The sequence below is a fragment of the Drosophila persimilis genome, unplaced genomic scaffold (genome assembly GCF_003286085.1).
Source record: "Drosophila persimilis strain 14011-0111.01,24,50 unplaced genomic scaffold, DperRS2 tig00000838-arrow-arrow-pilon, whole genome shotgun sequence".
NCBI lineage: Eukaryota > Metazoa > Arthropoda > Insecta > Diptera > Drosophilidae > Drosophila > Drosophila persimilis.
In genome coordinates, this window is record NW_020825360.1 from 127,114 (window position 1) to 139,585 (window position 12,472).

The 12,472-nt window shown below is 45.7% G+C and overlaps 2 protein-coding genes across 3 annotated transcripts; one reads left to right on the plus strand and one right to left on the minus strand.

Moving 5' to 3' along the window:
* The first annotated feature begins 2,545 nt into the window (after nt 1-2,545).
* On the plus strand, nt 2,546-9,254 carry LOC6599100. 2 transcript variants are annotated; one of them, XM_002024389.2, is made up of 3 exons: nt 2,546-2,645; nt 5,986-6,598; nt 6,662-9,254. In XM_002024389.2, exons 2-3 carry the CDS (start codon nt 6,371-6,373, stop codon nt 8,306-8,308), a joined length of 1,875 nt encoding a protein of 624 aa, XP_002024425.1. In that variant the 5' UTR covers nt 2,546-2,645; nt 5,986-6,370; the 3' UTR covers nt 8,309-9,254. The 2 variants fall into 2 exon arrangements, with proteins under 2 accessions (XP_002024425.1, XP_026849254.1); XM_026993453.1 differs by lacking the exon at nt 2,546-2,645 and adding an exon at nt 4,867-5,058.
* Nucleotides 9,255-9,524: 270 nt separating this feature from the next.
* On the minus strand, nt 9,525-12,148 carry LOC6599099 (heparan-alpha-glucosaminide N-acetyltransferase). The gene is made up of 6 exons (XM_026993450.1): nt 11,813-12,148; nt 11,567-11,703; nt 11,180-11,301; nt 10,914-11,088; nt 10,191-10,852; nt 9,525-10,134 (listed from the first exon to the last, which is right to left on the minus strand). Exons 1-6 carry the CDS (start codon nt 11,954-11,956, stop codon nt 9,650-9,652), a joined length of 1,725 nt encoding a protein of 574 aa, XP_026849251.1. The 5' UTR covers nt 11,957-12,148; the 3' UTR covers nt 9,525-9,649.
* Nucleotides 12,149-12,472: the final 324 nt, after the last annotated feature.

Sequence of the window (12,472 nt, forward strand, 5' to 3'; positions counted from 1 at the left end):
TAATGACAGGAAATTCGCCAAGTTCCTAAATTGCAACAAGGAGTTTAAGACCAGTGGAAACACTTCAAACTTGCATGACCATTTTGCAGGAAACCCCAAAAAGATGGAACAGCTTTCTCATTATGATACAGAGAATATTAGCAACTCATGAATCCATTGCTAGTGTGTTATTATCCACCATAAATGCACCGCTACCATTTACTGCCGAGGAAATAATTGTTTTGAAAGATTTAGAAAAAATATTGTAATTTTTTAAGAAAGTTGGGAAATATGTGACAATTTCATTGATAATACCATTGGCATATGGACTTTATCGTCAAGTCGAAAATATGAAAAATGCTTTATTGGAGTCGATCAAAAAACGCCTATCTACATATGAGCAACGGACTGTAATTATGATGGCCACGATATTAGATCCGCGCTTCTTCATACAACAGAATCCAAGAAATACAAAAATTTAAATATATATTAAGAATTAAATTAATGCTTTTAGCATCGAATCAACCGTCTTTTTACACTTTTAAAAACACTCATTTGTATTACGACTATCGATGGTACTATCGACCAATATCGATGGTTTTTAATCCTTGCTTTTATTGTATTTATTGTAAAAAAAGGTTTAAACGAAAAAGTTCAACAAAAAAATGGTCACTATGTTGCGTGTAGGCCTTTGTATACCCTATTTTGTTAATTTTATTTGAAGATCCTGTTTTCCTAGCTGTTTTAAAGACGTACATTTTCACAAAATGATATATTTTAGACATTTTCATGCAAATGATTAGTATCTTGTAACCTACGGAGCGTGGGATGACAAACATTTTCTCAACTCTATCATATCCTTTTCCCCAGGGTATGCATAATGTTGCTCAATCCGCGCAATGTTGTGGAACAATGCTGCTCGATTTCACGGCACATGAGTCTGGCCCATACAAATTAAATGTTGCCAGCAACATAAACGTAAGAAAACGTAAGTGAGTATGGAATGCGACAAATATACGGTCTCCCCCTAAAAAATACCGAAAATGTGTCATATTCCTCGTTTTTGATCTTCCATCCAATATTACTAGCTAGATAGAACCCACAGCCCTGTCCACATAATTTTATTCAATTAACGAACCTATTTTCTACATGACTGGTTTATTTTAAATACTTATTTTTATAGGATCCTGTCTAAAAAAAGGTTTTAGCAAATGTACGAGAACATAAGAAAACGTTCCTATTGCTCAATTTTGATATTCCGCTGAATAATGTTGGCTAAAACCTTTAGTTCTGCCCACATATGTGTAAGCCATTGATGAAAAATTTGTGTACAAGATTGTCTAGTTTTTAGTCCTTGCTTTTAGTGGATTTTTTTAAATCAAGGCTTAAACAAATAAAGTCAAAGTACAGCATGAAACGTAAGTGTGTATGTTACGTTGCTGGTCATCAGCTATCTGCTATGGGTCATTTATATACCCTTTTTCTTTTGATAATGTCAGAGATTTGTTTTCAAAGCTGCATTAAAATGTAACTAGTAAAGACTTTTTCTTGGATAGAAATCGTTTTAACCTATTCATGCATATATATCGATCACACTGCATAATTTCGTTGAAATATCTTCTCATAATAAGATTTTATTTTGATTCAAGATGAATTTGATTCATCCAACTTTTTCAGCTACCACCACAATTCACTAAAAAGTTACATAGCTACAGAAAACAATTTCGAAACAAAATCGAACCTCGGGTCAATTGCTATTTTCAAAATAAAAGTATGTACGCGCTTCGTTCCGCTTATCGCACAAGGATATCGACATATCGACCTGTGCATATCGATGAAACATGCAAGTAAAATCAAAATTTGACAACCCTAGCCGGCACAGCCGGCCTACGAACTTATTTACGGTATATATACTTTTCGGTATATTTCGACGTCGAAATTGTAATTTTTTGAAAATGAGGCTGAATATGTCGCTCATAGTGATTCGTAATGTTGAATGGTCTATGAAGAAGGGTATAGACAAATTTGCAAGGCTGGTATGAACCTTAACTCGCTGGGGAGAAAAAGTCGGCTTTTTGTCTTCAAGATATATTAATTGAAAGGAGTGGATTTTACTTGGACTGAGTTGCATTTTCTGCACCGTTTTGCCTGTGTTCCATACCCACTTTTTCCTACCATTATGTAGCAAATATGTAGTTAGCGTGTAGTTACCACCAATTTAGTGGAAATTGTTTTTTACCGGTTTGTAATAAACCTTATTTTATAAACAATCCAGTTACCAGTCTTTAATAATCGAATAAATTTATTAGTTCAGGACTGAGAGTTTTAGCTATCTAGTAATATTCAACCGAATATCAAAAACAAGGAATATGATGCAACTTGATCACAACTAATTCGTCAGTATATTTATGGTATATTTTGAAATTTGTGACTTAGTTTCGGTATATTTCGAGGGTCAGACCGTATATTTATCCGGATTTCAGCAGTCACACAGGATGGGGGTTGTGTTTACAAAACTTACAAATACATTTGCAATTCTTGAATGATCAAAACCGAATTCAAGTTTTTCAAATACATCAAACGTTAATCAAATCAAAAAGTGCATAAAGAAAAAAAAGAGCAGCTCTCCCAGATCCAGATTCAGGCAGCGACAAGAGAATAAGCAGGTAAGTGCAAATTTAGTATACTCAGCCACACAAACATGCATATGCATACGCACTTCCCAAAAATAATGCAGAATATTGTGCCGTTTATTTGTGTGCGTGTGTGAAAACAATCTTGGTCTTGTGTGCTACGATTTGAGCAACAAATTGATTGTTTCTGTTGACCTTCACTTGGCTATAATCAAATGTATCTGCTGCCGCCTGCCTCTTGAACTCTTCCAATGGCAATGTGAGGCGGCCTCGAGCCAAAAAACAATTTCGTTAGCGATTGTAATTGTGCGGAAATGCGAGCGAAAGGGTCGAAAAAAGTGGCACAAAGCATTTTCCGTTGTCTATTCTTCGTTTTACTTTTGCGCGCGCTTTCTCTGCAAAACAGACCAACACAAGCGTGCACTCGCTCGCTCACACATACATATGCACAGAGGAGAGCGCAGTGTAATCTATTACTTAACAGTGCCCGTCTCTCTCCTTGTTTCTTGCTTACACCCACCTGCGTGTGTGTGTGTGTGTCCGAACAACCTACTTCCAATTACGCTGCTGCCCTCTAGCCACCCCTCCTGCTCCATTCTAGCAAACAGTTTTTCAAAACATTGGCAAATATAAAAAAACCCGAGTTAACATATTTACTTTCTTTTTTCCTTTATTTAATTTCGGTTTATTTTCATTTTGTGTATTACGCTATCACTGCATTTACCGGTGCAAATGCTTCTTTGTGTGCATGTATGGATGTGTTATAACTGTTAAATAGCCCGCCCCAACAACCTGTTTCAGGCTGCCGCCGCTGCTGATATTTTCACATTCTTATGAGATATTCCAATAAGACTACCTCTCGAGTTGTCTTTCACTTTCTGCCGGCGGAGAGGCCTAAAAAACAACGTAGGAAAGTTGATTTTCGTGCGTACCACACAAACGCGTTGACCTTGTTTGCCAGCACTCTGAACATGTGTATGTCATACATATGTACATATGTATGTATGTATACGCTTTCGAGTGCGTGAAATATAATAAACAAAACTTCTTTCAAGCATTTGTTTCTCTCTCTTTCCCTCTCACCACCCGCCCCCACAATGTTCTCTTGCAAGAGTCCCGTCCGCCGCTCAATTGCTGATCTACACGTTCAACTTCGCACAAGTACAGTTTTATATTCGCAATGCCCAAAGCCGAGTACTCCACCAATGCATGCGCACTCAAGCAAGTCGCAGTGCCTGTTCTCTTATGTATTTGCGTCTTGCATTTTGTTGTGATTTCAATTTTGCGGCCACTTGCTGGCATCCCAGCGCCAGGCGGGCAGCGACGACCTAGATTTTGGCCTCCTTTTTTGTTGGATTTCGGTTGTGCGTGTGCCCCAACAGGCACGTAGCACATCCACGCACACACACACACACACATGTTTTTCGGCCACTTTCGCCCCAATGTACAATAGCAACAAGAATGCGGTGCATATTCGCAGCAACAGTAAAGTGGTTACATCGACCGCAGCTGTCTGAGCGGCCACAGCGTTGCCACCAATTCTACTTACATACATACATATATACCTATTCGACCTATGCTGACAGATGCTGTATCTGTGTGTATACGTCTTGTTTGTCACGTATGACAATACCACTGTGCCCCAGCGTAGGTGTTGCAAGGGGGCCTATTATTAAATTGGGGGGGAAAAGCGTCATAATATCATACTCGACACTCAAATTCTCATATATGTATACATGCATGCAGCTGCGCTGCGGTTATTGCTTTATCAGCTCTGCTCGTATGTATTGTGCACGTTTCGCCTTTATCGGAACAATGCAAAGCCGCAAAATAAAACAATGAAAACGAAAGCAATGGCTGGCCCAGAACCAGAACCAGAACTCGGGGAGAACGAAAACAGCAGCGCAGCGTAACGAATGAACGACAAATTTCTCAATTAACATTTCGAATTTGTCAGGTGGCAACTCTGTTTACGCCTCCCGCCGAACAGTGAATGTTATGCAAATTGTTGTTTCTACTGCTCTCCCGCTTCGGCTCTCTCTCTGTATCTCTTTCTGACCGGTGCTGTCATGCTCTATCTGTATCTGTTGTATCGCTGTAAATACAACCGGAATTTTTGCTACGCGCATTCTCACGTACACACGACCACGCACTCCACATGAGTGGAAGGGAGACGGAGGGAGACACGGCTCAGCTGCTCGCTTGCGTTATCACTGCATTCGCTTTGCGCTGCCCAATCTCTCACTCGCACACACATCTTCATCATTTTGCCTTTGTGTTTCTTGCGTGCAGACGCGTTTTACCCGGAGCTCTTACCGCCGCGTATATTTTGCACTGTCCCCGGATACTATTACTAATTCCGAGCAAATCGAAGAGTACTAAAGTGTTTTGTGAAAAAAAAATAAGTGTCGCCGCATTTAGCAGAAAAACGAGCAGTTTTAGTCAGGTAAATAGTTTTTTCGTCGACAGTGAGTACGGGGTCAAGCACATAGTGGCGGGGACAGGAAGATGAGTGTTAATAATAGCAACAAGAAAATGTTTGGAAACCTGTTAATGCATTTTCACCTTCCAAAACACACACACATACAAATATTCATAGCATGTAAGCAATGAAAAAAATGCTCAACCTATGAACGCACACAAATGCTTAGCCGGTGCACACACACACGTAGATAGACGCTCACGCACTTTTGTGTCCAAACGAAAATCAGTTTTTCCAAAAACAACATCAATTACCGTGGAGAAGGAGGAAGAAGGGACCCCAGCAGCCAGCCGTATCAAAAGTCACGTCACTCGCTGCGAGTGCAGCGAGAGAGCGCGCTTTAAATTCACTGTATGAGTGTGTGTCCCTTTTTTTGCGCTGTGCTTTGTTTATGCGGCGCGCGTCCCCAAAAACTTGCACTCACACGTACAGAAGTGGTATTGCCAGGCAACAAAAAATTGCGCTTCAGTATATATGTATACATAATATGTATTATATATGTCTATTCGTGTGTGTGTTCGTCAGCGTGTGTATATGAGCGCGCGCGTGGCTTAGCTATGTATCTCACCCGCTTACTCCCATTGATCTTATTGCTGTTGAAAACATGTTTGCTAAATTTAATTAACACTGCCTCAAAAATATAATACTTATTGAATGTGTTGATAAGACATTTAATCATTTCGTGTGGAAACCGGTTGTCGAAACGGAAGCATTGTAAAAAGATTTCTCGATTGGCGTGAATTTCATTTTGAATTGGAATTGCAGTTTATGCTGTAATAAAGCGACGCAGGCCGAGCCGAGCAAAGCAGCGTTGCCAGCTGTCAACACTGCAGTGTGATCATATGTTTAACCGTTTCTAACTCGAAATTTCTTTTTAACTCTCTTGTTTAGATCGTAACGCCGACGACGACGCAGGATAAAAGGTCACAAATGCAGCAAACAACAGTTAATCGCAAGAAATGGCTGTTGGCTGTGAACGAGTCCCGAATCAGTATAAATCCAATCGTCGCCAAGAAATAACACTAACAAAATTACAGTGAATGCGCACACACACACACACACAATACACACACATATACACAAAAGCGCGCAAGGACGCACAACGAATCAACCCACCAATACGCACACAAAACATTCAGACACACACACACCAGTAAAAGACAAATGCAAACAGTGAGAAAATCGTGAGGACAACAACAAAACATTCAACAGACCCAAGAGAAAAAGGAAAGCCCCTTTTTCATTTATTCATTACCGATCAAACGAAGGAAAAAAAATGTTCAGCTTTCATAAGCCACGCGTTTACCGCTCCGCCGACGGTTGTTGCATCTGCCGGGCCAAGTCGAGCAGCTCTCGCTTCACGGCCTCCCGCAAATACGAGAAGGAGTCGGTGCTGTGCTTCAACCTACAGGAGCCGCGCAATGGCGAGATCTGCAACGCGTGCGTGCTGCTGGTGAAGCGCTTCAAGCGCCTGCCCGCCGACAGCAAGCGCCATTGGGGTCATGTAAGTACCAAGAGAGTATACCGCTATAAAATCACTTTACTAACTCTCTGTTTCCTGTAAAAGGTGGTGGATGCCCGAGCTGGTCCCGGCACCAAGTCCCTGGCCAAACAGAAAAAGCGCGAGAACGCAGAGGCTGGCGAAGGAGGAGTCGGCGGCAGCAGCTCTTTTATACCCGAGAAGTTTGCGAAGATCTTTAAGAAGAATCGCAAGGGCAAGATAACGGCCGTTCCAGGAGCAGTAGCGGAACCAGTCGCCAGGAACCATCCACGTCAGAGCAGCTCCTCACCCATGTCCGAGCACCAGCAGAGCGACTCTAACGAGAGCAACGACGAGGAGCACTTGCCTGTTCCCGCTTCGGTTACGGTTACTGCTACGGCTACGGGTGGGGGGGCACCACCGATCCTGGCGGCGCCCTATCAGACCAGAAAGCGGACGGCAGCCGCGTCGGCGGCCCAGGCCGAGCAAGGGAAGAACAGCAAGCGACCGAAGCTCACAGGTAGCAAGCGACGCTGCCAGCTGGCGCCGAAAAAGAATCGACGGGCAGTGGACAATGTGCCGTTCTTCGAAGAGAGCGATCTGATACGATTAGAGGTCTGCTGCGGCACAGTCTTCCAGAGTCTGACTCTTGGCATGTGTTGCTACATCATCGATCCGATGCTTTACAAGCCATGCGAAAAGCACCAGCGCCTCAGGCGGCAGCAAGCGGAGATGGCAGCCACCGCCGCAGCGGCCGCCAACGCCAAGCCAAAAATGGTTCCTCCAGTTGCAGCTGCAGCTTCAGGTGCAGCACCCGTTGCGATTCCAGCTCCATCTCAAAATCAAACTCCGAACCAAGGAAATATTGTGCAAAATCCGATGCCAGCTATGAAAAAGCATCATTTGTTCTTTAAACGACAATCGGAGTCCTTTCCACAGGGCGATATCCATAGAATAAGTCCCATTCCACTGAACAAGACTGAAGTCACGGCTATGGCTCTGCCACATTCCACGACGGCCACCGCCACCGCCACCGCCACTGCGAGCTTGCATCCGGGCATGACCACAACATCCGTCGGAGCGGCTTCACCCTCCTCGCTATCCTCATCGTCCAACTGCTCGACCTCGTCCTCGGTGGCCACCAAATTCAACGACAACTCCTCGGATTCTGGCTTCGATGAGCATGTCCTCGAGCGTAAATTGAGCGTCAGTCCGCCTACAGATGATCTGAAGCAGCGCGGTGCCACGGCTGGTGGCATGCAGCTGATCCTGGCCAGCGGCTTGCCCATAACTGGACAGACTCAGAACCTAGTGCTGGCCGGCAATGAGTTCACCGCCAGAATTGTGAAGCAGCGTCAGCAGCCGTCCGAGGTAGTGGTAGCGCCTGGAGCTGCACTAAAAATCAACGTCGTTGGAGGATCTCAGGGGAATAGTAATAAGATTCGTGCAATATTCAACAATGCCAACACCATTCAGCATGAGAACGGGGTGACCACCATACTGCCGGCCTCCTCGCTGGCTGCCAGCAATCAGACGGCTGCGATGAATGCCATAGCCCCCAGTACGGTGACCATAACACCGGCCAAGAAGGGTGCCACCACCACCACCACCACCGCCACTGCGGCTGTGGCGGCAGCCAATGCCAATCCCAAGTTTATACTCCTCAAGTCGGCCAAATTTGTTGGCCAGGCAGTGCCAGCAAACCCTCCATCCTCCGCAGAGACAAAGGTCTAAAGCAATCAAGAACGAGAGGGAGACGGAGACGGAAACGGAGACGGAGACGGAGACGGAGGAACCAGCGGATGGAAGGGACTTGGCCAACTTGTTGATCTATACCTTAAAACAACAACAACAAACCCCTTTTTTTTAAATCATACTTTACATATCGTAAGAAACGCAAAAAAAAAAGATTTATATATTTATTGATTTATTGAGATTGAGAGACGCCACCCAGCATCTGTACATATACGCCGCATACGATACGGTGGGCTTCGAGAAGCGTCCAATGTTTATACGAGTAATATTTTTGTACACGATGAACGACGAATGATGCTGAGCCGAATAATACGTTTATTTTTACTTATTATTTTTGTATTTTGTTTTTTTTTTTTACTTTCAATTATAGAGATAATACTCAGTCGCTCCCCTCCCCCTCCCCACCGTAATGCATACATGTAGGCGCATATGCAAAACCTTAATTTAGAGATTAGTTTATGTAAATAAGATTAAGACCTCTCTTGGATTTTTTTTTCCGATTTGCTTGTCTAATTTTATACGGAGTCTCTCTATAGACCGCGCAATATAGTCGTCTCGCCTGCTCCTCGACAGCCTGGTACAGGTTTAATACCGTTATAAAGGAGGTGCTGTCTCGTTTTGGACAGACCAGTACGTTGAAAACTGTGTGTTTCATCATTTGCGGAGAAGACGGACGACGGCATTTAATATAGATATATGCAGATATATATATTCGTAGTAGTAGTAGTGCTGATGTGTATGTAGTAGTACAGTGCCCTAGTAGTATGTAGACGAGAGATGAAATGAGCTAAGAAAAGTAACGACCGATTACCGATCCTTGATCGAAAGAGAAGCAATCACACCCCGCCCCCACTCACAAAATGTAGCCTTAGGAATGCGCCTCGAAATAAAACAAGAAATGAGACAAGAAAATCCATTAATGAAACGTTGGGCGAATGAATGTTTTCTAAGCCTAAGAATAAAACTAAAAACATTTCCAAAATAAAACACGCACAACAGTCTTTTTGTCATTACTGTGTTCCCAGATCCAGTTCCGAGGAATTGAAGCCCCTAACTTGAAGAGTTGTGCGCTGGCACATCAAATAAAACGAGAATTTTTTCGGGGCTTAACTCGTAATCTGGCTATCGTTTCAGACTGCTGCGGCCTCCTTTTAGCAATAGAAAAAGAGTGGAACAAAGTTAAGGACAATGAAAATTGGTTTGTGTACCGAAAGGGCACGAGCGAGCCGCCCTTAAATGGGTTAAGCTTGTTGCAGATTGACAAGCAGGTTACAGGCTAACATTTATTGGAAGCAAAATGAGCTTTAAAATCGAATAAGCCTACAGACTATAGTAAAATTCGTGAGCGTCCAGGTAGAGGGCAATGCCCACCCAGAGGAGTGTGTTCCACGTGGACTCGAGCAGCAGCACAAAGTGGGTGTTCATGGGCCCGAGGCGCCAGTGCCAGGGTAGCATCTTGTGCAGGACAGAATGGCCCACGTACATGATGATGGCGTTCATGCCACATTCGGAAAAGGGCCAGCCCGACCACCAGCCGTCGCGCACATCGATGATGTAGTAGAGCAGGGCCAGCAGCAGAAGGGCCACGCTGACGGTCACAAACACAAACGAAAGCGACCAGAGGTTCTTGTTCACGGGTATTACGCCACCCTCCCGGGAGAAGCCGCACAGAGCACCACCGACGACACCCAGGAGCAGGGAGAGGAGCAGCCAGCGCCTAAGGCGGGTCTGCCAGGTGGTATGGACGAGGAGAGTGAGACCGGCAAAGGCGCCCAACAGTACCTGGACAATGCTGAGGAGGCAGCCTGCAAGTACAGACTTAAAGAATTCTGTAGATATTCTGAAGATATTCGAGACTCACCAAAGACTCCCTCCGGATCGAAGGCACTGGAGTCGTACACATACTTGGCTGTGGGATGCTGGTAGATATGTGCATTGCCCAGGACCTGCAGGTCCACATAGCCAGCTGCGCCGCCAATGCAGTTCGGATGCGCAGCCAGGTCGTGCTTTCCGCCGGGCCCCAAATAGCCGCGCGGACAGCCGGGCACAGGCAGGCCGAAGGTGAGGCCCAGATAAGCGGCGATCAGGGCCAGGAGCACGGCCAGCTCCCCGCTGAACAGACAGACATCGTATATGGCCCGATGCCAGGCGCGCTGTGGCTGGACCTGTTCCCGGCGGCTGCAGAGGGTGTGCAGGATGCCGACAACAAGGAAGGCAATCCCGAAACGCTGCAGCACCCCCATGAGACGCAGTTGCTCCAGTGAGGGGCCGCTCATCGAGTTGAGGCAGAGGCCGATGGCGAACAATTTGATGGAGCGCCAGAGGATGCGCAGACAGATGCGGGCCTTGCTGTTGCCGCGCGAGAGCTGTGCCTTGACCGAGAGAGGTATACAGACGCCCATGATCCACAGGAAGGAGGGGAAGACCAGGTCGGCGAGATGCAGGCCGTTCCAGGCGGCGTGCTCGATCCACGCATAGCCGCCGCCCCCGCTATTCACGAATATCATCAGAACAATGGACAGTCTGTGGAAGCGAAAACCGGGTGATTAATGGTAGTGCTGCTGGTACTGCTCCCGGCAGTTACCCGCGGAACGTGTCCAGACTTCGCAGTCGCTTACGCTGCGTGGCCTTCGTAGCAGCCGCCCCAATGCTGTCCGCCGCGGCAGCAGCCTCATCGTAGCGGTAGCAACGCCAGGCGCAGCTTCCTAGCTTCAGAAGGATTAGCACGGCGGCCACCAGCACGAACACGGAAAGGAACGCTGCAAAGAGATAGCTTCGCTTCAGTTTCAAAATCAGGGGGCGGGGGGCAGGGGGCAGGGGGCATGGGGCAAGAGGCATGGGAGCACTAACCGTAGTTGATGGGCACGCCCGGCTTGTCCACGGCAAAGTCGCAGGTGCCGTTGGGCAGGAGCGTCAGATTGTAGACCCCGAACTCCTGCAGATCGGTGCGGCGCAGCCAGCAGAGGGCAGAGCTATGGGAGTGATAGGGAAATTTGATTAAATTTGAAGAGTAGAATATTCTCTGATAGCTGCCAATCGCGTCAAGTGCCACAAGCATTCGTTTAATTAAGTAATTTCGATTAAACGCCCACCGGGGAGTGGCACAAGCTACTTAGCTGCTTACCGGTGGGGCGGTGGGGTAACGTAATACTTGTGGCTAACGGAGAAGCAAACATATGCTAACCAAAAGAACAAACATGTACTTATGTGCATATGTATGTGTGTACGTATACTCACACATTCTCGTGGGCATAGCGACCCTGATCGTGTTGAAAGATTTTGAAATTCAAAGCGTACTCCGTGCTCAGTTGTAACGGCTCCAACTGCTGTCCGCTGCCAGCAGCTGGCAGAGCTTTCACTTTCGTGTAGGGGCACTGGTGGTGGGAAGGGGAGGGGTGATCGAGATGTTTTCGATTTCATTAATTGTCATCGATTCAGGGGAGAAACCGATCCAAATAACTCGCAAATTGGTGGATACTCAACCGTATAGCACTCGTCGGAAAGCGTATATAGATAGCTGGGCTCCCCGTACTCCGACCGCAGGTACATGTAGGCCTGGTCGACGGCGAGGGCGCGCATGTTTAGACCGCGCCACCTCGGATCAGTGTACTCCACCAGCAGCGACATAATTTCTGGGTCAAATCCGAGCCGTAGTCAATATGTTATCAATGCAAATTGCAGTGATAGCCACAGTGGGATGATGGTACGCAGTGGCCCGCTTGGCGTTACTGGCGACCGACTGAGCCTAACTAGTCAGAATTTATAGCTGGAGAGCGGCATGTTGGGTGCACAAATAAGAAAACAATTTCGAGTGCGCAATAAAAGTTAATTCGCAAGTGGATCAGAGCAACAACAACAACAGTAACCGTAAACGAAAGCCAGTGCTGGGCAATGCCCAAAACTCTAAAGAGTGGCCAGATGGGTGAAATCTCCTTCCCATAAATAGATTGAGCTGCCAGAATTTTACAAATTTCTTTGTTGGTGGATTGCGTTGTGGCCTCCACCGCTGTTAGGAGCTGCATTGGGCTTTTGATTTATTTAAATAACAATATGGTTTAATTTCTTGGTTAGTTTTGATCGATTGGTTGACTTTCAGACATTGTCCACTAGCCTTTTTAAATTGATAACAGAATTGGCGCGTCG